This window comes from Laetiporus sulphureus, assembly GCF_001632365.1.
Source record: "Laetiporus sulphureus 93-53 unplaced genomic scaffold LAESUscaffold_4, whole genome shotgun sequence".
Lineage (NCBI taxonomy): Eukaryota > Fungi > Basidiomycota > Agaricomycetes > Polyporales > Laetiporaceae > Laetiporus > Laetiporus sulphureus.
Genome location: NW_024468513.1, coordinates 919,184 through 938,806, shown reverse-complemented (window position 1 = coordinate 938,806; position 19,623 = coordinate 919,184). Strand labels below are relative to the sequence as shown.

Sequence of the window (19,623 nt, the reverse complement as noted above, 5' to 3'; positions counted from 1 at the left end):
AAAGTGGAGCCAAAGACGTCGGTCGCACATCCCTAAACAGTCGTTACGCGTGCATGTGCGCGCCCAAATGACATCAATGCACGAGTACCCTTCGCGTTAATTTGGCGTCGATGACCCCGGATCAGACGAGATGCAGAAACCCCTCCCGCCCAATTTCGAATTTGTCTCGCTTGTGGACCCCAGCCGTCGTGCCGAGTGCGCAACGTGAAGGATAGGAGCGAGCTTCAGTCGCCGGAGGCACCGTGCAACACGCACGCACCTCCAGCAGTAGTGACAATCCCCCTCACCCTCCCATACCATACATCACCTCGGGCGCCCCAATCTCAGCCAAAAAAATTTCCGATCGGAGCGGTGGTTATGTCTCCTGTATATTTGAATTGTTCAAACGTCAGTTGCAACGACATTAGCCCTAAAAAGGTACCCGAGTGTCTAGTTCTACAGTAGTCCGTGGTAAAGTACGAGCGCCGAATCTGCCGTGAAGAGTATATGGTAACAGTGCAACAAATGGGTAAGTACTAAGGGTACAGTGCGAGTCCGTGCGCGAGCGAGAGTCCGAGGGTAGTAGCAGCGGCAGAAGAGTGTCCGAGGCGCGAGTGTCCGTAAGAGAAAGCAAAAACACAACAAAAGCGAAACGCAGTGGTCCATGGTCCGTCCGACTCATAGCCCAACAGGAGAGCAGACGGCGAAGCAGAGGGGGGAAAAGGGGGTAATTAGGTTGTAGATGGGTAGTCATTGCGCATCGTCAGCGAGAACCGGAAGGGGGAGCTCCGCCAAGTCCGGGGTCCGTGCATGCGGAACAAACGGGATCAGCAACGAAAAAAAGCAGAGACAAACAAGTCCATAGCGAAATATGTGTCAGATATACTAGCGTCGATACTTTCACTGCCAGGGTCCGTGTCCGGAACAATCGTGCGAGCTCGAAGCGTGAGAATGACAACATGAAGTAGGGGCCGAGTCCGACGGAGCGAGCGTGAGGTTCATCAAGAACGTGGGTGCATGAGCCAGGAGGCGGAGTGTCCTGGGCTCGCACGGGTCGTCCGTAAATGTAGCTAGCAAGTGCATCATATGCGTCCGTTTATTTTGATTCGAGGAAGTTCTGCGTCTTCGCAGCTTGGTAGCCTATCATCTACGATAAGCAATGCTCGCACCGTAAAGAGAAAACAGACGGATGAGGCACCTAGGAGGGGGAAGCGTGTCCCGAGCTTGGTCATGACGAAGAGGAGCGCACTGAGCTCCCCGCGGATGTCCATTATGTTCATCGGCGGCCATGACGCCTGCAGCCGCAACAGCTCCGACTCGAACACCTTTGCGGCCGAGGACCAGCACGGCTGTCAAACAGGCAACTCATTAGCCAACACAGCCACCCTGACCGGACCAACAACGTACCCCAATAATGGGCTCCAGGAACTCGAAATCCATCTCCGCGACGTGTTTCGCGACGAGGACGACGGACCTCGCGGCCCGGAGGCACTTCTCGCGCGAGAGCGCGTCGCCGTCCATGAAGGGGAAGTGAAGCCGGATCACCGCCGCGTGCGCGAGGCTGTGGATCGCGATCAGCGTGTACTTGTCCTCGGGCACGCCTGCGCCGAGCTGGTGCAGCGGGAGAAGCGTCGACGCAAAGCGCGTGATCGCATGCTCGAGCGCGTGGAAGTTCTCCATGAACGTCGTCGATGAGGGCACCTCTGCAGCGGCATGAGCGAACGTCACGGCGAAACCGAGCGGGGGTACGTACGTGTGCTCCAACTTGTCGCAAGCCTGTTTGCAGCTTCGAAGAGGGCAGAGGCCTTCGCGCGGAGAGCCATGGTTGAGAAGCCACTAACCAAGTTGGTCGTCTGACCTTCGCGCAGGAAGAATCCCCGGACCGTAGGGGTCCCCGTACCCACGTCAATGTCCCCCTGCTCGCCGTCAGCACCGGCATGCCTCCCAAGATTCGCTCGACCTACACATTCGTACTCCTCCATACTTTGTGGCCATGGTGTGGTAATGCACGCCCACGGATGCTCGCTGTCCGGAATCGTGGCTGGCCGTTGGAGCACGACGGACCAACACCTATCCAAATTATACACCTGCCAGAATGTCCATATCCGCTCACCGCGCTCGACCGCATCCTTCGCTGGCGGGAGCCTAAACGCGGTCTCCCACTCATCTGCGTTCAACTGTGGCGTGCGCTCCGACGCGCCGAGCTGGTGAAGGCCGTACTGTACCGCGAGCGCCGCAGCGATGGATGCGTGGTAGCTGCCCTCAAAGACCCGGCCGTTCGCGAGGAAATAGTGCGAGAGGAGGCACGAAGCACGCACGGCGTCTAGTGCACTGGCCGGAAATGCGAGTGCATCGGGCAGCGCAGCGAGTGAACTTGCAAGGTAATGCGGCTCGTGTTCGCTGAGCGCACCTGGGCGGGAGAGAAAGCATGCCCAGAGGTAGATGGCCTGCATGAGCGCGGGATGGTGCCGTGTCGGGGACGAGGGCGCGAGTGATTCCCGGAGGTGGCCGATGTGGAGGGGCAGGCCGCATTGATGCCGATGCGGGAGGAAGATCTCAAGGCTGTGCCAAGGATGAGCAAGAAAAAAAATAAATTGGGGCGGCGTCAGTGGATGGCTGGGCCGCGGCGAGGCTCGTGCGTCGACTTACAGCATGTGTGCGACCTCGAGTGGGGGTTCCTCGGGCGCTGCGTAGGGCGAGCCGACCGTCGTTCCAGAGGCGAAATCCTAGAGTGAACGTAGTTTGATCGGCGATCAGGAGTGTGATGACGGATTGACTCGGTGAGAAGCTTACCGTCATTGTCTCCCATTGTGTTTCCCAGCTGGCCTCCATATCTAGCGCGGCATCAAAAGTTGATGGGTGTGATAAGATCGGACAGGCGGAACGTAATGCTTACCTGGAGGGAAGGGTGTTGGCGATGCTGACGCAGGAAGGCTGAAGTTGCCTGGGGAACCGTGACTGGACGAGGACGAGGAGCCAGAGTAGTAGGCAGATGGCGCGTGGGGATCGAAGAGCGTGACAGAGGGGGACGCGTGGTCGTTGGCCTCGAGTTCCTTGATTCGCAGCTCGAGGCGGGCGATGTGCTCGCGCATGAGCTGGGTGCGTGTCTTTCCCTTGCCGTCGTCGTACTCGCAGCCATCGCCCTTCTTCGCTCGCGTACACTGGGCGCATGCGGGCTTTGCGCCGTCGCATCTCTGCAAGTGGGTCAGCGCACTGCTAGAGTGGAAAAGACAAGGCAGACCATCTTGCGCTTGCGACATCGGAGACAAGCCTTGCCTGACGGCAGGATCAGCATCAAGAGAGAGGAGAAAGGGGCAGTGCGGACCTCTCTGTAGGGAAGTCTGAGCGGAGGGGGCGGGGGTGGGAGACTTTTCTGCCATTATATAAATAGTAGGATAGGTGAAGGAGCGCGGGCGGGGGGGGCTGGGAAGAAAGGAAGGGTGGGAGCAGCCGAAGAGGCCCCGTGAGGGAGAGGGGAGGGGGCGTGGTCGTCTGGAGACGGCGACGACGGGCGTGAGTGCCGCGGGGAGGGAGGAGGGAGAGAAGAGGCGGACAGGGCGTGGACAGGGTGGCCATGTGTGGCTGGATGATGTGAGTACTTTAAGCAAATCTCGGATCCGGCACGTCGCGACACTAAGCGCCTGCACCGCTCCCTCGCCATCAGGTCATATGAGGGCGACCGACCTCTCCCACCCGGCCCAACATCTCCGTCCCCTTTGGCACTGCGACACTCGTTCTCCTCGAGCGACGGGAGGGCGACGTCGGGAGGAGGAACATCCGAGTGTGATCAGAGTGCCTCAATTATGCAGATTCTCCTGCCGTCTCCCTCGATGGGCTCGCGATCATCGACTGCACGCTCCTGCACATCACCCGCACTCGCGATGAGCACCGCTACGGCCACGACGCCCCTAGCGAGGAGAGGCACAGCGTCGGGCTTCCTGATCAGGGCACCGACCGCGATCGCAGATCTTGCTGACATAAGCCTCGCGGCACCGGACCTTGCTACCCTCCCTGGCTCATCGTTTGCCAGCCAGCCAAGGCCCAAGACTTGTGCGTCGTTGCGCCCTTCGTCGTCGCCCCGGAGCGACCACCGACGACGCAACAGGGGCACCGTGTGCGCATTGATCCCCTGGAACGCAGACCAGAAGCGTCTCCTGTCGTTCATGCCGGCCGAGCTGATCCAGTAGTCATCACCCTCGCGCGATCAACGTCAACCGTCCTCGTGCTCCTGACCCGCCCGCCCGCTAAAATGTCCCATCATTCGTTCATGGTCGTCCGCCAAACTCTATTGCTCGCCACCGACAGGAGAAAGGTACTCTCCGCCGCGTCGTTGCGTATACTGACCACTCCTGTATCTGCGCCGGCTGAATATGCGCACACATCTCGCACGGCTGCCGCCCTCTTCGTACGTAAACCGCACACAAAGGCACTGTATATATTGAAGTTATATTCAAAAGCTTATCGCATATCTACCATCCATCGCGCGCGGCCATCATCTCCATTGCCCGTCTTTGACAAACAATCTCATCGCTGCCGCTGCAATAAAGCAACATCCCGCCAGAGCACTCGGCGTGCCGCCCACGAACTCTTTCATTCCCAGAATCCAAATTCAATCTCCCCCATCTTCCGACGAAGATCCTAGACTGTTCTGCGCTCGGTGCTTCTTCGTGTATTCTCCCGCACTGTGTGTGTACCTCGCATGCCGAGCCGTTCGGTGATTACATACGCGACCTTCACATTACATTCGCTGGGAGGTGCAATCCGGGCTGTTTCCATCCTGATATTCGGAGTGCATGTCGATTCCGCGGGGTATTGGACCTCCATCCTGATATTCGGAAGGCGGGCCCCGCGAGGGTATACTCGGACGCGGACGGCTCGGCGCCAGGTGCGGCCGGCGCGCTTATTTGATGGCGATCGCGGGACCCTGGCCGCCCGAGACCGGGCACTGGCGCATCAGTTTCAACGTTTGCTTCTCGCACCTAGCGAGCGATGGCGCATCCCACCATGAAGCCAGTCCCTACTGCCTTCGTCCGAGACCTCGTCGGGACGCTGGACAAAGCTGGCGACCGCTAGAGAACCTGCAATAGAGGTTTCGTGGAGCTGGCCTCTTCGTGTGTCGTCTGGTGCTTCACCTGTCACACCGACACGCGTTTAGGCCTTTCTACGCATGCATCCCGTGGTAGCGTTATCACTCGCAGCGCTCCGACGGACAATCCGCTCCTTTGGCACTTTGACACCCGATGACGATGACGACACGCCAATTTTTCCGATCCTGCGCTATCTGGAGCCTCGATCTAGCAGCCATACTGGGCGACACTGCGTCCGTGCTCGCCTGCCTGCGGCTAGCCTTCCTGCGTCCCTGTGTTGTGCCGTGCGGCGGCAGACCGGACGTCTCAGCCTGGGCCCGCAGGTCGTGCACCGCGTGTGCGTGGAGACGCTGCTTTCCCCCTCGTTTTTTTTCCGACGCGATATTGCTCTGGACGTGCCAAGCGATTGGGCGAGGCTCGAGGTGCACTCTGGTGCGACACGCACGATATGCTGCCAATCCTCCCACAGGAACTTTGATCTGGGACCATCGCTCCCTGCGCTCCGATGTACGGCTGGAATGGACAGATCGCGACGAACAATGGCCCCACAAAGGCACACTCTATCTGGAGATGCAATCTGGCTGCGCTACCCGACGATGTTGATCCACCTTCCCGATGGACACTGCGCACTTCAGGCTGACGTTCGCGGTTTCCCCGGCGAAGCTCGTCGCACCCAGTCATGATTGTTTTGGAGGCTCATGGTGGCTACGCCACAGACGGTGCAGCTTTTTTCTTCCCACTCTGCGCTATGTTGCCTCAGCCTGGCGTTCGCGCGGTAATCCGGCCACTCAAGAAGGATCTTCTGGGGTGCTCAATCCACGCTGATGGATACCCGTTGATTGTTTCTTCTTTGTGGCTAGATGATAACAGGTTAGCTCCGGGTTTCGATGCTCAAACTTGAGTCAAATAAAAAGTCTGCTTGCCGGGGCTATGTACGGTTTCGGTGTCGGGGTTGTTAGCAATGCTAGAACCACTTCGTGGCCAAAGTCTCAGCTCCCATCTGTGATAGGACACCATCTTTACATGTCGCGAAGGGATCCGTAACTTCCATCTGACGCGCAAGAAGAGCAAGAACAAGCATCATTTCAATCCCCTTTTTTTTCTGTATACTGCCCCGTTACGAACGCGCAGCAAATATGCTCGAACATGCGCTCGTTAGCACTCTAGGCGCTCGGCCGCTGCGAAACTTATGTCATTCCCGGCCAGGGTCCATACACTGGAACCACTGGACATCGGATGTTTGGAACGAAGAATCCCCGGAATCGTGCCTCCTTCTCGGGTGGTCAACTGCACATTCAGGCGTAAACGATAGGTCCCCATGTCTTAGTAAGTTCCTGCGAAGCGTACTTTGAGTTTGATCGCTACAACTTTGACGCCGCGATTGTGTTGCGTCTCAAGGCGTGCGTGCTGTGATTTTGATGTTCTGCCCGAACGGCCTGACCAATGCATGTACTATCGGAAGAAAGCTAGCTGTTATTAAAAGAATACAGTCAGCATTGATATTCCGTGATACGCGCGCGCGCGAGATAGCAATACATCGCGAGCGGCATCCCGACGACGTCGGATGTGATACAGCAACAACATTAATTGTCCGCGTGCCATCCTCGTGATCACAGCAGACTCAACAACTTCATGCACATGTTCTTTCCGCCCGTCCCCTCAAACTCACCCTCAGACGCGCGAAAAGAGCCCAACCCCAACCCACGTCCGCACCCGCAGCGTGGCCCAGGCGAAGCGCCCGAGAGCTGCGGACGGAGGCTATTCGCACACTCGATCGTCAGAGGCCCACAACGATCTCACAGCTTGCCCAGCCCGGTGGCTGCTGCTGCGCATCGGGCCTGCGCTTCGTCCAGCTGGCCACTCACAGCCGTCCTTTCCTTCCCACTGCTCATTCAAATTGTCGCCCCGCTGACAAACTTGTCCCGCCAGAGATCCTCCGTCGATCGATTTGATCGTGTGCGATTCGAATTTCGAGCGATTCGAACGCGCTGAGTGATCCGCTCCGCACTCAGAGCCCAGTACTTGGAAGGATCTCGGGAAACCGTAACCAACCTCCTGGGCGCGAGCCCGCTGCTGAATAGCACCCGCGCGTTGGCGGCTGGGTCGCTTCCGCGAAGCGGTCGGGTGTGCTCTCGTGCAGATGGGGGCGGGTTTCGATCAGCTCCGGGTGGCCTCGGACAGTTGCGCGTGATGGCGCTGATGGTGTACGTTAGGCTCGTAGTGTTCTTGCTGACCGTGCGAAGCCGCGTCGACGCAGGGAAGTCCGGAGCCAAGACATTTCCGTGCACGGGTACTGTAGGAACGCTAAGAATAGCGTGTGGCCACGTCGAAATCTGCGATACGCGACACACACGCGCCCACTCCCTGCATTGCGACCAGCCGGTCGGTGCGAGCATGCAACAATACCGGCCATTAGCTGATTTGAAAGCTAGCTCGATTGGACTGCGCGGTCAATCCCGATGTACGCAGCAGGATTGATTTCTGATAGGCGCCCGCCTGGATACGTGTGGCGCAGTACTTAGATGATCCTGCGGTATGCGATTCAGACGTGATGTGTTCTTCAGCGTTGTGTGTTCAATGCAGTACATGTCTAGACACGTCGCAGCGCTGAGGCTCTGCAATTGGCCGGTGGTACACACCAATTATATCAAGCCCTGCCAGTGATTGGCAGTATGAGAGATACCGTGAACAATAGAAGTGCTTGGAACACTTACAGAGCCACGTGTTAGCCAGCGACTTGTCGTTCCGTGATATGTCCAATGAAGAAACTCCCGAAGATTACAGCAAAACGCATCTACAGTAGACCCGGTTCTTATTGCTATGATTGATGGTATCAGACTCCTTGTGCCGAGGTGGATATGCGCCTTTTTGACCAATGCCACAACTCAGATGGCCGGAGACTTGCTGTGTCCGGGATAGAAAAAGTGCTTCGTGAGTTTCGCGGCGGCAGAACCTAACGCGCGGTCGCGACAACTGAAGAACGATAAAACAGAACAATTGTGTAGACGCACTATAATTAGGCCTTCTCCTGCTACCTTCGCGTACATCCTTCAGCAATTCCGGCGATCTTAACTTAACGGCGGTGAACCCAGATAGGACAGCGCCTGCTGACGTATTCTGTCCGCCGCGTTGTGGGTAAGCGAGCGGTCGGGTTGTCCCCTACTCCAATCAGTATGTTCCGTCATCACAGGTGTTTCCGGAGATAGCTACCGTTTGCGCTTCTCTAAATGGCCGTGGGCAGCTTTTTGTGTTCCGGAGCTTCGCACATATTGCCAGGATCCTGAGGTGCCGCATCGAAGCCTGATTCTTCCATGTCAGGTAGCGAAACATGTGCCCTACCGCACGGGCCGCACATTAGCGGGCAAGATCTACCGGAAAAGCTGGCATGTTCCTGTCGGTGATTGAGTTACGACGCTTGGCTGTATAGACAAAAGGCACAGTTCATCAGGAAGAAAGTCAGTCCGTTATTAATAAGGATGGGGAAGTGAAGACGTGCATGATGGACGCAACATCAATATCACGCCTTTTCCTAAAAGAGCTCGTTTAAAGAACATGCGGCCTCACTTTGGACTGCCGCGTATGAATCTCCGTATTGATTGATAGGCACATTAAAGCCGCTAACAATAAGAAAGAGATAATCCAGGCCGATAGTCTAGTCAATACGCGAGCAAGACTCACCGTCCTGAGTGCCAACCTCCCAGACGGCGTCTGAAGGCCATAACACGGAACCTCCTCGATCCAACGCGCATCACGACCTAGAGCGCAACAGGAAAAAGAAGCCGATTATGCTCTGGAAAGTCCATCAGGGCCAAGCACTACCAATTTAGCCCTCCGGCACCGCTTCATGCGCAATAAATCAATCAAAACCAACTTCAACGTGGAGTTCCGACGTTTCACAAGGGTACATGCAGCCGTCTCTTAAGCCTGCGTGTACCTATAGGCATCATTGATGCGGTCGGAATGCGTCCTACGCATGCCTGTAGTGTTTCGGTAAAGCCAGAACACATTCTTGCGGAGGGCAACACCAACCGTGAACCGAACCGCGGAGTGATGCCCCGGATTGGCTGTGCACCGGAACCTGCCGAGATATAGAGGAGGTCGCCCGATCTGGCAGTCGATCAGGTCGGGCGGAAGAACGTACGCGGGACAAGATTAGTTCTCGTAATACTAGAAGGATTGTACTCACGCGGGAAAGTGGCAGGCGAGGACAACCGTCACTAGGCGAGTTGCACCTAGTTATCACCTTATGACTCACGTATCACAACGTCCTTGGAGTCCGTGACTGTCACGGTGAGCTTTGGAGTATTGTCCCAGTGTCACAAGGCGGAAAGTTATGACCTTGGCACGAGGCTGGCTATTCTTGAGCCAGGCAAGTATCTCAACACCCAACGTCGAAGGCTCATCCAACTCACGACACCAAACAGAAATCTCTGTCAACAGAGGATTCTGGCATGTCAGCTAGGGACATGCTGGTATGTATCAACGATACAGGGGATATAGTAAGGCTATTAACTACAGATGACACGGCACAGTCAATGCGATTACTATGTAGCATGAACGGAAGCGACGAGAAACACGGACCGAGCAACGACGACACACAGAATGACAGGAAATTTGGCAGAGAATGTATGGGCTGCTGTGACCATGCACAACAAAGGACAGAATTAACTGCCCGCCCCAACTACTTGGACAATCAGAGGCGACATGACTAGCAGTCACCGTCATCGTCGTCCTCGAAGCCGACCGCTTTGCGGATCGAGTTGAGCAGAATGTCGTTGTAGTCGCCGCCTGCTTCCCACATGGCGAAGCCGCGCAGATTGGTAGACGCGATGTAACTGCCCTTCGCAGCGAAGGACTCGGCATTGTCGTACGAGACCATCACCTGGGTGCACTGGTTGTAGACATACGGCTGGACAGCAGAGTCAGTTCGGTGGTTATGCATACTCACATGACGCAAGGCACTCACAGTCTGGCTGCACTCGTCGTAACGGTAGTCAATGCCCGCGGCGACTGTACCGTTCTCGAACAGGAAACCAGCGTCAATCAGGCCCCAGAAGTCGAAAACACCAGTGGGCCCAGACACGTCACCGCAGACATCCGTGTTAGTAGTATTGTCCCAAGCATCCCCGAGGGGTTGCTCTGAGCTGACAAACGCTGGGTAAGAAGCAATCGCGTAGGAATCCGCCGTGAACGCGTCAGCACTCTCGACGTAGAACGAGTGCCCGTAGGACGCCACGCCGAGTACTATCTGGTGCGCGGGCATGCCAGCCTCCGTCCACTTGGCGACGGCGCTGACAGCACTGCCTTGTTGGTCTGCGGTCGCGGCGCACGAGTCGTTGAGTGGCGAGTTCGGGCCGACGGTGCTATCCCAGCTGCCCCAGACGTCGTAATTCATGACATTGATCCAGTCGAGCACGTCTGCGAAGTCAGAGACATTGGCACCCGTCCAGGGCGTGATCGGCGTCGAGGCTGTCAAGGTGAAGTCGGGTCCAACCTCAGAGCGCAGAGCCTGGAGGAACGACAGGAAGTTGCTGGTATCGTTATCGGAGACGACGTTGCAGCCGACACCCTGGCTGCCGGGATACTCCCAACTACACCCCCGTCAGCCGCCACAGCTGTGGCCATGAAGCTGTGATGGGACTTACTCGAAGTCAAGACCATCGAGGTTGTACGTGTCAATGAAGTTACTGAGAGTCTCGACAAAGGTCGTGATGTTCGCTTCGGACCCTACGCTGGGTGAATAGTGCACGGAGCCATCCCAGCCACCAATGGACACCATTGCCTTCACGTCCTGTATATGTCCAATCAGATGAGTCTGGAATGATTCTTGATACAAGAACTCACGTTCTCATGGGCCATGGAGACGAATTGAGGCAGCAGATCGGGGTTCGAGCCAGATAGAGAGACATTGCTAACACTCGAGGTTGGGATACTGAATAAAGAGCTGAGGGTCAGACGGCGCAACGGAAGCCACCGCGAAACACGTACGCAAAAGAGTATATCAAGTGTGTGTACTTTTCCCAACTAACGTCGTCCAAGGTGAAGTTCTCTGAGTGCCACCCTGCGTACCAGGAGGCAGCCACCATGTCGACAGTCGAATTCGTCGAGTTGGTCGAGGCATCTCGAGCAAAGAACGGAAGACCTGCTGCACGCACGGCAGGCACAGCGAGCAAGCCCAGCGAAAGGAAAGACAGCATGATGGTCGTCGTGAAAAGAGCGAACGGGGCAGCAGGCCGAACTCGAGAAATGGAACAAGACGACAGGGAAGAAGGGTCGTTAACAAGAGTTTTCGGCTGACAGGCTCTCTTTATAGATGGCGCCCACGTGTCGCCGATGACACAGCCGGAACTCACACAGCCTGATCCAGACGAATGATCAATAGAACCGACATCTTCACAGTGTCATGTCCGTCAGTGACTCAGTTGGGAAAGAAAAATGACGAGAGCATCAACAATAGATCCACGCTTGGTCCGCATGTTTTCGCTGCAGCTAGAGCGCGTAGACCTTGCTCAGAATGTCGAACAGAAACCAAGGTTACGCGTTGAACTGCCATCACAAAGAGACCTTGAGAACGCGGGTGATCGGAATTCCCCGCCTGATCGTATGGACGCCATCAAACCCCACGTGGGACAGCCTGCAGGCGAGCCTTCGACACGGCCAGTGTTTCAGGTGGCTGCCTTGCACTCCTTCCTGGGCACCTTGTTATAGCTTATTCGACCTATGAAATACACCATGTCACAGCTCATGCATGGAAGAAGTCATCATTTGCCGGCGCCGCCTCGTTGAAATAAACACGCACCATGGGAACTGTAAGAATTTCGAAGGCCAGGGGGCGTTTTGAACGACTCCACGCGCCCGAGAACGCCAGATAAATCGGATCGAGGGCCGGGAAGATGCACCCTCAAACTCCGTCGTTGGCCCGGGTCCATTGTGCAGTCTGGGGTGTGCACATGTGAGGGTCCGCGGCGACTGTTAGTTGTCATCAGTAGATTGGGGACCGGCCATGTTCCTCGATTCGTAAGCAGCGATAGGCGAAGAGTGAAGTTCGAGGAAAAGAGGAAAAGCTTGTACAGCATGACTAGCTCGTTTGTCAGTCCTTGCCACTGACAAGTTCTTGAAATATGCAACACCAAATGACAATAGATCTGCCACCTACGTACAATCAAGGGAAAGTAACACCACAGAGGTTGGTTGTGCAGCTCGAACCAGAGGTTCAGAGCATAAAGAAAAAGTTGTTATGCCTTGGCGGCGCGTCAGTGGCGCGAAATCGACCGCGTCGCCTTCACGTGCTGTGGCTGTCAAGTCGAAGCTTCTCTTGATCATGCCGTGCATCGAACAACAGGCGGTACGCAGCATGCGAGGCACTTTCGTCCGCTCGTCTTGTTCTCCGACAGGTCTATGGCAAGTGCCAGTACATCTGCTGTTCCGCCTCCTCCACCGCCCATACCAGTGATTGAAAAGAGAACCGTAACTCAGCTAAAGGCGCATTTCGCTTCCTTATCGCTCGACCACGCCGAGATCCAAACGTTGTTTAGGGCGATTGCGAATCAGCTTGAATCGGTAGAAAACATTGGCCCGCATCATCCCCTATACGAGAGATGGGACAGACTCAGACAGGTTGGTTGCTTTTTGGTGTCCATGGAAATATATAGATCATCCGAATCGTCCCTCTGTCGTCGCTAGGCGCATCGCAATTTGTATCTCGCTTCCATACGGAACGCTGGCAGATGTGCCGGCTTTTTGACGAGTAATTCTTTGCCAGACTGCTTCGTCACGAAGCCGACAGGCCGTCAGACTTCGATGAAGTGGTCTTGCCAACATCACAGTCAAATGGAATGTCCATCGAGGACAAGAGGTCAATGATTGACGGGTTCCGTGAAGTATGTTTGCGCACGAACTTGTGGATCATCATCTGAACGCTGGTGAACACGTTGAATGTAGGCTATACAAGTCCACCAAGAAGCCGCGCAACAAACAGCGCACGAGTTTCATCAGCTCGCTGAAGACATCCGGTCCTTCAAGGATGAGGCAGCCGCGTTATGTGGCTACGCTGAGCTATCGGTTTTCTGGGCGTGCTGGAATGGATTGAAGAGGCAAGCATGATATAGAGCTGCTGAGTCATGAAGCCTTCTACTGACCAATGCATGCATGGCCAGCTTCTTTCAAAGCGTGTGGCAGGCATGTCGACCAATAGCACAACCGTTTTTTTTCGCATGAATGATAGTTGTGCTTGCAGGTAATTTTGAAGTTGCTAGACAAGATGATGGCCACTGTTCGGTCGGCGGTCCAGCGAATCAGAAGAAGACGGTTTTCTCACAATGGTCCCGGTGGCTCGCGTATCATCATCGAACTTGAGGCGGTACCTTGTGAGTACCTTGCGTATGGGATTCTAGCCTACGTCGGTCTCATCGGTTCGACAGATTCTCGAATCCAGGAGCAAACCGAACAACCGTCTCCTCGTGAGATTCGACGTAATCTCGACAACATTCATAACAAACTCTCCGTTTTCTGTGATATGTGGAATGTCGTAGATGCTGCATGCGAGGATCTAATAGTAGATCTCGGACAAGCGCAAGGTACCATTGTACGTAATCTTGGTTTGTTCTGCCGCCACCTCGTGCTCACGCATTCTTTCCTTCTTCAGACTCAGCCAGCTCCGCACGAAGCCAATCTTCAGTCTGCGCGATCGGTCTACGGCGTCTTGATCGAATGTATGCGTGCATATGCACAGAACAGGCCGCCGGTATTCTAATCCGTGGGCCTACGAATCCACCCATCCCTCGCTATCATAGCATGTCTTGTCCCGCTTGTCCTGTATCGGCTTGTTGTGAGTCTTCGTTGCATTATCATAGATGGCGGCTCTTGCCATGTGTTCACGCCTCGCTGTTGCTCAATTTGACGTGGAGCGAGTCCCGTCAATGTGAATATGTATGTACTGCTTCCCATACCGGTGCGAGTGTCAATTCGATTGCCATTCTTCACTTTGTTTGGCATATGCTGCGGCGTCCGACATGCTGCGCTACGGTGCTTCTAATCGCATGGCGTGTCAATTTATATAAACTGGAGCGCGATACGAAGGCGCTCCTCGTTGCTCTGCCTTGCTCTCATCATGGGCGCAGCTCAAAGCAACGCATCTCGATAACGTCAAGCGGAGAATACTCCAGGCCTGCCCTCCCCAGACCAATCCTCCACACTTGCCGAAAGGCATGAGTGGATCCGAAGGCTGTTTCGCGCCGTCGCTCGGGAGCTCGAGACCGCGGAGCATGGCGGTCGCGATCATCCCCTCTACGAAGAATGGGGCATTTTTCAGCGCGTCTGTGAACCTTCATATAAAGTGGGAAATATTCATTTATATTATTTGTCCTGAATGCACCAGAGACATGATCAATTCTTGCGGGACTCGGTAGAAAACGCTGTTGTAAGCGCGGAATGCCTTAAAGGTCGTTTTCACGTATGCCTGGCGTGCACGGCGGATAACTGACAATTGATCAGCTCTTGAAGACAACATCGCAATATGGCAATGTTCCTTTATGCCTGAAGTCAACGTGATCGACATGGTTGAGTTCATACAGGTATGCGGTCGTCTTGGCAGATTCGCCTGCACCGCAAACACTGATACAATGCATGAATGTAGGCACTCGAAAGACACAGGCTCGAAGCACATGTTATAGCCGTGAGCTTCGAGGAGCTAGGTGAAGACATCAAGCAGTTCAAAATGCATATACCAGGCTTCTGGACCAGATTGGCATGGTGAGTTGCATCTTTGTGACTAGTGTGTTCATCGTTGAGAGCGATCTGTCAATGACAGCTCCGCCATCGACGTGAATTTCTCCGTTTGTTCGTGAATCAACAGCATAGCAACTTGTTGCTTTTGAGGCATTGCTTAATACATTGCTCAGCGTGATAAAATGGGTGACTTCGCATGTTTTTGGAACGCACGGAACCGGGTGTAAGATCGCATCACATTCTCTTGTAGGTCGTCGCCTGATTTTTATATTATTGCAGACTGCGGTTCTAGTGGGTATGTGCATATCAGCACGCACCCCAACGTTGATCGAGAGAAGCTCGGTAGGATAGAGGGCCTACTGTCAAAGACAGTGAAAATGTGGAAAGCCCTGGACGTGACATATGCACGTTTACTTAGCTCTTTGGCGGTAGCCCGTTCGGTGGTCGTGAGTGCAAGTCATCTCGCTCTTGTACGAGGCTTATAAGTTTTCATGCTGCAGAACGACTCCGAACGTTCCGATGTTTACCTCAAAGATGCAGGATCGTCGTGCACGGTTTTGTATAAGTGCATGTCCACTTACAGTACAGAATGAGCTTCGTGAGCGAGGGAGTTGACTCATGTATATCCTTTTCCTACGTACTACGTTGTTCAATTCGATGTCTTCTTGTGCGTCACAAAACTGTAATGAAAGACAATCCAGCAGCTGCGTCGAGGTGCTACCATATGTGGGATGTCGTGGATGCTGCATGCGAGGATCTAATAGTAGATCTCGGACAAGCGGAAAGTACCATTGTACGTAATCTTGGTCTGCTCTGCCGCCACCTCGTGCTAATGCATTCTTTCCTTCTTCAGACCCAGCCAGCTCCGTACGAAGCCAATCTTGGGTCTGCGCGATCGGTCTACGGCGTCTTGATCGAATGTATGCGTGCATATGCACAGAACAGGCCGCCGGTATTCTAATCCGTGGGCCTACGAATCCACCCATCCCTCGCTATCATAGCATGTCTTGTCCCGCTTGTCCTGTATCGGCTTGTTGTGAGTCTTCGTTGCATTATCATAGATGTCGGCGCTTGCCATGCGTTCGCGCCTCGCTGTTGCTCAGTTTGACGTGGAGTGAGTCCCGTCAAGGTGAATATGTACGTACTGCTGCCATACCGGTGCGAGTGTTAAATCGATTGCCATTCTTCGCTTTCTTTGGCACATGCTGCGGCGTCGGGCATGCTGCGCTACGGTGCTTCTAATCGCATGGCGTCTCAACTTTAATAAACTGGAGCGCGATACTAAGGCGCTCCTCGTTGCTTTGCCTTGCTCTCATCATGGGCGCGGCTCAAAGCAACACATCTCAGCAACGTCCAGCGCAGAATAATGCTCCTGACCTGACACCCCTGGTTGAAATGTCCACACTTTCTGAAAGGCATGAGTGGATCCGACGGCTGTTTCACTACGTCGCCCGGGAGCTCGAGACCGCGGAGCATGATGGTCGCGATCATCCACTCTGCCAAGAATGGTCCATTTTGCAGCGCGTCAGTGAACCTTCGTATACAGAGGAAAATATTCATTTATATTGTTCGTTCTGAACGCACCAGAGACATGATCAAATTTTCCGCGACTCGGTACAAAACGCTGGTGTAAGCGCGGGATGTCTTCAAGGTCGTTTTCACTTATGCCTGGCGTCCCCGGCGGATAGCTGACAATTGATCAGCTCTTCAAAAGAACATGACAATATGGCAATGTACTTCTACGCCTGAAATCAACATGAAGGACATGGTCAATTTCAACCAAGTATGCGGTCGTCTTGGCAGATTGACCTACACTGAAAATACTGATGCAATGCATGAATATAGGCACTCGAAGGCCACAGGCTCAAAGCACATGGTATAGCCGTGAGGATTGAACAGCTAGGTGAAGCTGTCAAGGAATTCAGACTGCGTACACCAGACTTTGGGACAAGATTAGCACAGTGAGCTGCATCTTTGTGACTAGTGTCTTCATCGTTGAGCCATTTGTCTATCACAGCTCTGCCGTCGATGTGAGTTTCTCCGTTTTTTGGTGATTTAACAACATAGCAACTTATTGCGTTTTAGGCCTTGGATAGATTGCTAGATATTTTGCTCAGCATGATAGAATGGGTAACGTCGCGTGTTTTTGGAATGCGTGGAATCGGGTGTAAGTTTGGATCACATTCTCTTGCAGGTTGTCACCTGTTTTGACATCATTGCAGACTGCGATGCTTGTGAATGCGCGCACGTCAATACGCACCACAATATAGAGGGCCCACTGTCAAAGACCGTGAAAACGTGGAAGGTCCTGGATATGAAATACGCATATCTACTTGACGCTTTGGCAGCAGCCTGTTCGGTGGCCGTGAGTGTGAGTTATCTCACTCTTGCACGAGGCTTATAAGCTCGCATGCTGCAGAACGACCCCGAAGGTTTCGACGTTCACCTCAAAGCTGCAAGATCGTCGTGCATGGTTTTGTATGAGTGCATGTCCGCTTACAGTACAGATTGAACTTCGTGATTGACTGAGTTGACTCATGTGCCATATCATTTTCCTACGTACTACGTTGTTCAATTCAATGCCTTCTTGTGCGTCAGAAATGCGCAACGCAATGATGGTCCAGTTGCATTTTCGGCGAGGTCCTACGGGACACTCGAAAGCGCTTCGAAAAGAGCCGCGACGATTGCACTGAACATCTGGTCAACTCCACACTGGCACTTCTGTAGGATCGATGGACTCAGGCTGGGCCCAATCACAGGTAGGATCGTACTTACCAGCTCATTGAGCCTCATCAGAGTCGAGAGAGAGAACGTGATGCTGAGTCTGGCTGTGACAACTATCCCCTGGCAGACGCCGGTATCGCTGCCGATGGCACGAGCTTGACTGGCTGGTAAGACTTGGCTGCCTCTCGACGTCGATCACAGCCTGAGGTCGATGATACGAAACTGTAATTATACAAATTGAGCGACAGGTTCTGAATTCGAGGAAACGTTTGCTGCATGCCCCACTTATCGGCAACGCGTCAGTGCTCTGGCGGCGCGTGTCCAAGTCAGCGTGTATAGCTTCGACCTCTCCGCATGGCACTGGGAAGCGATAAAGGCAGGCACGGGTCGCCTCGCACCTCGTTGTCTTGTTCTCCGACATGTCTATGTCAGATGCCATTGCAGTCACCCCCTCCACAGCCCGTCCTCCTCCTCCTTACACTCCGACGGTCGAGAAGGATTCCATCACTCGATTGAAGGAGCATTTCGCTTCGTTAGCCAATGACCATGCGGAAGTACAGAGGTTGTTCAACTCCGTCGCCAACCAGCTGGAATCTCTGGATCAGATTGGACAGCATCATCCACTCTATGAGGAATGGAGTACTCTGAGTCAGGTTAGTTGCTCTTTGACGTTGACAATCTGTATGAATGATCTGAGGCGGTCCTCCATGGTCGGTAGCAACACCGAAGGCTCCACCGTTCTTCAGTTCAGAACGCGGGAAGATGCGCCAGCTTTCTAACCAGTAAGCTCCGCACAAACTGCTGGACTATGGACCTCATAGGCCATCAGACTTTGACGAAGTGATCAGACCATTGTCCCAATCAGACGGGATGTCTGTACAGGGGAAGATATTTATGATTGGCAAGTTTCGCGATGTATGTCTATGTGGAAGGCCACTGCTCGCCCAGGCCCTTCGATGCTCACAGCGAACTTGAATGCAGGCTGTACAGATTCATAAGGCGGCTGCACGAAGCACGGCGAACGAGTTCATTCAGGTTGGCGAAACCATCGAGGCTTTCAAGCTGAAGATCGCGGGCGCCTTACGTCAACATGCTGAGCCGTCGAATATCTGGGCGCACATCTGGACTGGTTTGGAGCAGTGAGCTCGTCGCAATAACAAATTATTTACCGACTAATTCTTCCCTTTGCAGTCTTCTGATGAATGTGTGGCAGGTACGTTAGCTAGTGAGCTCACCACGCTTATGGTGGAGCAGAACTTGATTATGCTCGTAGGCATTGCAGAAGTTGCTGAATGAGATGATCAACGTGATTAGATCTACAGCCATGCGCATCAAGAGAATACGTGTCTCATGCAGTGAGGAATCATGCAACTTCATGTTACCTGCTGCCTGATTCTTAGAGCCACAGTTGTTCAGATCGTGATCGAGATGGATGAGTTGCCGAGTGCGTGTCGGACCTGATGCATTACCGTCTTGACCAACGGATCTCACCTGTTCGACAGACTCTCGAATGACCGACGCACAGGCAAAAGCGAGAGTCACGACTACCTCTGATATCAGAGACAACATCGACGATCTCACCAGCAGACTCTCCGTCTTCCACGATGTCTGGAATGTCGTGGATGCTGCATGTGAGGACCTGACAGTAGATTTGGAGCTCGCGCGAGCGACAATCGTACGTGACTTCAAAACAATTGTCAACTGTGCCGTGCTTATGCATCCTGCTGTTGCAAAGCGTCAATCTGGACCCCGAGACGCCAATCTCCAGTCTGCGCGTTCGGTCTACATTGTCTTGAGGGAGTGCATGCGCGCATATTCTCAGAACAGGCCTCCGAGATTCTGATGTTCCTCTGCAATTACTCGTCCATCGCTTTGAAAGCGTGCTTGATTGTCCTGTACGTACCACAATTGTGAGCCTCTGGCTCTCATCGTCAATGCTATTATTCTTTTCACCTCACTGTCCCTGTTAAGTGTCGTCAGTATGATATGTTACCATGTTCATGCCACGTAAATATGCATCCACGCTGAACGATTCCTAGTGTGGATAGATAACGGTCCCGATTACGCGACACCATATCCGTTGTGTACGGAGACCGTCGTTCGCCAC

General features: G+C 54.0%; 10 protein-coding genes across 10 annotated transcripts; 7 read left to right on the top strand and 3 right to left on the bottom strand.

The window, feature by feature from the left end:
* Window positions 1-904: 904 nt before the first annotated feature.
* LAESUDRAFT_356428 (uncharacterized protein) lies at window positions 905-3,503 on the bottom strand. Its single transcript, XM_040902155.1, has 10 exons — window positions 3,305-3,503; window positions 3,221-3,255; window positions 2,876-3,173; window positions 2,773-2,813; window positions 2,629-2,705; window positions 1,944-2,541; window positions 1,733-1,895; window positions 1,387-1,682; window positions 1,178-1,328; window positions 905-1,119 (listed from the first exon to the last, which is right to left on the bottom strand). The coding sequence occupies exons 1-10, from the start codon at window positions 3,357-3,359 to the stop codon at window positions 1,076-1,078; spliced, it is 1,758 nt and encodes a 585-aa protein (XP_040768676.1). The 5' UTR covers window positions 3,360-3,503; the 3' UTR covers window positions 905-1,075.
* On the top strand, window positions 3,387-4,558 carry LAESUDRAFT_721346 (uncharacterized protein). Its single transcript, XM_040907999.1, has 2 exons — window positions 3,387-4,384; window positions 4,437-4,558. Exon 1 carries the CDS (start codon window positions 3,783-3,785, stop codon window positions 4,164-4,166), a length of 384 nt encoding a protein of 127 aa, XP_040768675.1. The 5' UTR covers window positions 3,387-3,782; the 3' UTR covers window positions 4,167-4,384; window positions 4,437-4,558.
* Window positions 4,559-4,883: 325 nt separating this feature from the next.
* LAESUDRAFT_356401 (uncharacterized protein) lies at window positions 4,884-5,985 on the top strand. Its single transcript, XM_040902154.1, has one exon. It carries the CDS (start codon window positions 5,147-5,149, stop codon window positions 5,747-5,749), a length of 603 nt encoding a protein of 200 aa, XP_040768674.1. The 5' UTR covers window positions 4,884-5,146; the 3' UTR covers window positions 5,750-5,985.
* A 751-nt stretch (window positions 5,986-6,736) lies between these two features.
* On the bottom strand, window positions 6,737-7,799 carry LAESUDRAFT_356399 (uncharacterized protein). The gene is made up of 2 exons (XM_040902153.1): window positions 7,781-7,799; window positions 6,737-7,720 (listed from the first exon to the last, which is right to left on the bottom strand). Exon 2 carries the CDS (start codon window positions 7,460-7,462, stop codon window positions 6,959-6,961), a length of 504 nt encoding a protein of 167 aa, XP_040768673.1. The 5' UTR covers window positions 7,463-7,720; window positions 7,781-7,799; the 3' UTR covers window positions 6,737-6,958.
* A 1,757-nt stretch (window positions 7,800-9,556) lies between these two features.
* Window positions 9,557-11,302, bottom strand: LAESUDRAFT_721342 (glycoside hydrolase family 18 protein). Its single transcript, XM_040907998.1, has 5 exons — window positions 11,055-11,302; window positions 10,911-10,998; window positions 10,712-10,857; window positions 10,033-10,657; window positions 9,557-9,975 (listed from the first exon to the last, which is right to left on the bottom strand). Exons 1-5 carry the CDS (start codon window positions 11,261-11,263, stop codon window positions 9,775-9,777), a joined length of 1,269 nt encoding a protein of 422 aa, XP_040768672.1. The 5' UTR covers window positions 11,264-11,302; the 3' UTR covers window positions 9,557-9,774.
* A 975-nt stretch (window positions 11,303-12,277) lies between these two features.
* Window positions 12,278-14,126, top strand: LAESUDRAFT_356307 (uncharacterized protein). Its single transcript, XM_040902151.1, has 8 exons — window positions 12,278-12,683; window positions 12,750-12,763; window positions 12,829-12,946; window positions 13,008-13,159; window positions 13,223-13,244; window positions 13,303-13,432; window positions 13,487-13,650; window positions 13,711-14,126. The coding sequence occupies exons 1-8, from the start codon at window positions 12,465-12,467 to the stop codon at window positions 13,816-13,818; spliced, it is 927 nt and encodes a 308-aa protein (XP_040768671.1). The 5' UTR covers window positions 12,278-12,464; the 3' UTR covers window positions 13,819-14,126.
* A 751-nt stretch (window positions 14,127-14,877) lies between these two features.
* Window positions 14,878-15,556, top strand: LAESUDRAFT_721335 (uncharacterized protein). The gene is made up of 4 exons (XM_040907997.1): window positions 14,878-14,903; window positions 14,966-15,015; window positions 15,072-15,238; window positions 15,293-15,556. The coding sequence occupies exons 3-4, from the start codon at window positions 15,170-15,172 to the stop codon at window positions 15,383-15,385; spliced, it is 162 nt and encodes a 53-aa protein (XP_040768670.1). The 5' UTR covers window positions 14,878-14,903; window positions 14,966-15,015; window positions 15,072-15,169; the 3' UTR covers window positions 15,386-15,556.
* On the top strand, window positions 15,397-16,195 carry LAESUDRAFT_721333 (uncharacterized protein). The gene has a single exon (XM_040907996.1). It carries the CDS (start codon window positions 15,478-15,480, stop codon window positions 15,751-15,753), a length of 276 nt encoding a protein of 91 aa, XP_040768669.1. The 5' UTR covers window positions 15,397-15,477; the 3' UTR covers window positions 15,754-16,195.
* Window positions 15,868-17,345, top strand: LAESUDRAFT_356384 (uncharacterized protein). The gene is made up of 8 exons (XM_040902152.1): window positions 15,868-16,316; window positions 16,380-16,443; window positions 16,496-16,575; window positions 16,638-16,753; window positions 16,810-16,822; window positions 16,878-16,959; window positions 17,015-17,157; window positions 17,212-17,345. Exons 1-8 carry the CDS (start codon window positions 16,110-16,112, stop codon window positions 17,302-17,304), a joined length of 798 nt encoding a protein of 265 aa, XP_040768668.1. The 5' UTR covers window positions 15,868-16,109; the 3' UTR covers window positions 17,305-17,345.
* Window positions 17,346-17,633: 288 nt separating this feature from the next.
* Window positions 17,634-19,507, top strand: LAESUDRAFT_809787 (uncharacterized protein). Its single transcript, XM_040914165.1, has 10 exons — window positions 17,634-17,738; window positions 17,802-18,169; window positions 18,235-18,298; window positions 18,346-18,431; window positions 18,498-18,655; window positions 18,708-18,729; window positions 18,790-18,871; window positions 18,925-18,960; window positions 19,019-19,191; window positions 19,252-19,507. Exons 2-10 carry the CDS (start codon window positions 17,936-17,938, stop codon window positions 19,357-19,359), a joined length of 963 nt encoding a protein of 320 aa, XP_040768667.1. The 5' UTR covers window positions 17,634-17,738; window positions 17,802-17,935; the 3' UTR covers window positions 19,360-19,507.
* The last annotated feature ends 116 nt before the right edge of the window (window positions 19,508-19,623 follow it).

Bases quoted from the DNA above. Each gene is read 5' to 3' on its own strand.
- LAESUDRAFT_356428 (XM_040902155.1), bottom strand. From the start codon at position 3,359: ATGGCAGAAAAGTCTCCCACCCCCGCCCCCTCCGCTCAGACTTCCCTA. The intron at 1,896-1,943 runs GTAGGTCGAGCG...GACGGCGAGCAG, and splicing joins GTATGGAGGAGTACGAATGT to GGGGACATTGACGTGGGTAC. The intron at 1,329-1,386 runs GTACGTTGTTGG...CCTGTTTGACAG, and splicing joins TCCTGGAGCCCATTATTGGG to CCGTGCTGGTCCTCGGCCGC.
- LAESUDRAFT_721346 (XM_040907999.1), top strand. From the start codon at position 3,783: ATGCAGATTCTCCTGCCGTCTCCCTCGATGGGCTCGCGATCATCGACT.
- LAESUDRAFT_356401 (XM_040902154.1), top strand. From the start codon at position 5,147: ATGCATCCCGTGGTAGCGTTATCACTCGCAGCGCTCCGACGGACAATC.
- LAESUDRAFT_356399 (XM_040902153.1), bottom strand. From the start codon at position 7,462: ATGCTCGCACCGACCGGCTGGTCGCAATGCAGGGAGTGGGCGCGTGTG.
- LAESUDRAFT_721342 (XM_040907998.1), bottom strand. From the start codon at position 11,263: ATGCTGTCTTTCCTTTCGCTGGGCTTGCTCGCTGTGCCTGCCGTGCGT. The intron at 10,999-11,054 runs GTACGTGTTTCG...CTCTTTATTCAG, and splicing joins CACTTGATATACTCTTTTGC to TATCCCAACCTCGAGTGTTA. The intron at 10,658-10,711 runs GTAAGTCCCATC...ACGGGGGTGTAG, and splicing joins CTCGATGGTCTTGACTTCGA to TTGGGAGTATCCCGGCAGCC.
- LAESUDRAFT_356307 (XM_040902151.1), top strand. From the start codon at position 12,465: ATGGCAAGTGCCAGTACATCTGCTGTTCCGCCTCCTCCACCGCCCATA. The intron at 13,160-13,222 runs GCAAGCATGATA...ATGCATGGCCAG, and splicing joins TGCTGGAATGGATTGAAGAG to CTTCTTTCAAAGCGTGTGGC. The intron at 13,433-13,486 runs GTGAGTACCTTG...TCGGTTCGACAG, and splicing joins CGAACTTGAGGCGGTACCTT to ATTCTCGAATCCAGGAGCAA.
- LAESUDRAFT_721335 (XM_040907997.1), top strand. From the start codon at position 15,170: ATGTGGAAAGCCCTGGACGTGACATATGCACGTTTACTTAGCTCTTTG. The intron at 15,239-15,292 runs GTGAGTGCAAGT...TTCATGCTGCAG, and splicing joins CGGTAGCCCGTTCGGTGGTC to AACGACTCCGAACGTTCCGA.
- LAESUDRAFT_721333 (XM_040907996.1), top strand. From the start codon at position 15,478: ATGAAAGACAATCCAGCAGCTGCGTCGAGGTGCTACCATATGTGGGAT.
- LAESUDRAFT_356384 (XM_040902152.1), top strand. From the start codon at position 16,110: ATGGGCGCGGCTCAAAGCAACACATCTCAGCAACGTCCAGCGCAGAAT. The intron at 16,444-16,495 runs GTCGTTTTCACT...ACAATTGATCAG, and splicing joins AAGCGCGGGATGTCTTCAAG to CTCTTCAAAAGAACATGACA. The intron at 16,960-17,014 runs GTAAGTTTGGAT...ACATCATTGCAG, and splicing joins TGGAATGCGTGGAATCGGGT to ACTGCGATGCTTGTGAATGC.
- LAESUDRAFT_809787 (XM_040914165.1), top strand. From the start codon at position 17,936: ATGTCTATGTCAGATGCCATTGCAGTCACCCCCTCCACAGCCCGTCCT. The intron at 18,432-18,497 runs GTATGTCTATGT...ACTTGAATGCAG, and splicing joins TGATTGGCAAGTTTCGCGAT to GCTGTACAGATTCATAAGGC. The intron at 18,656-18,707 runs GTGAGCTCGTCG...TTCCCTTTGCAG, and splicing joins ATCTGGACTGGTTTGGAGCA to TCTTCTGATGAATGTGTGGC.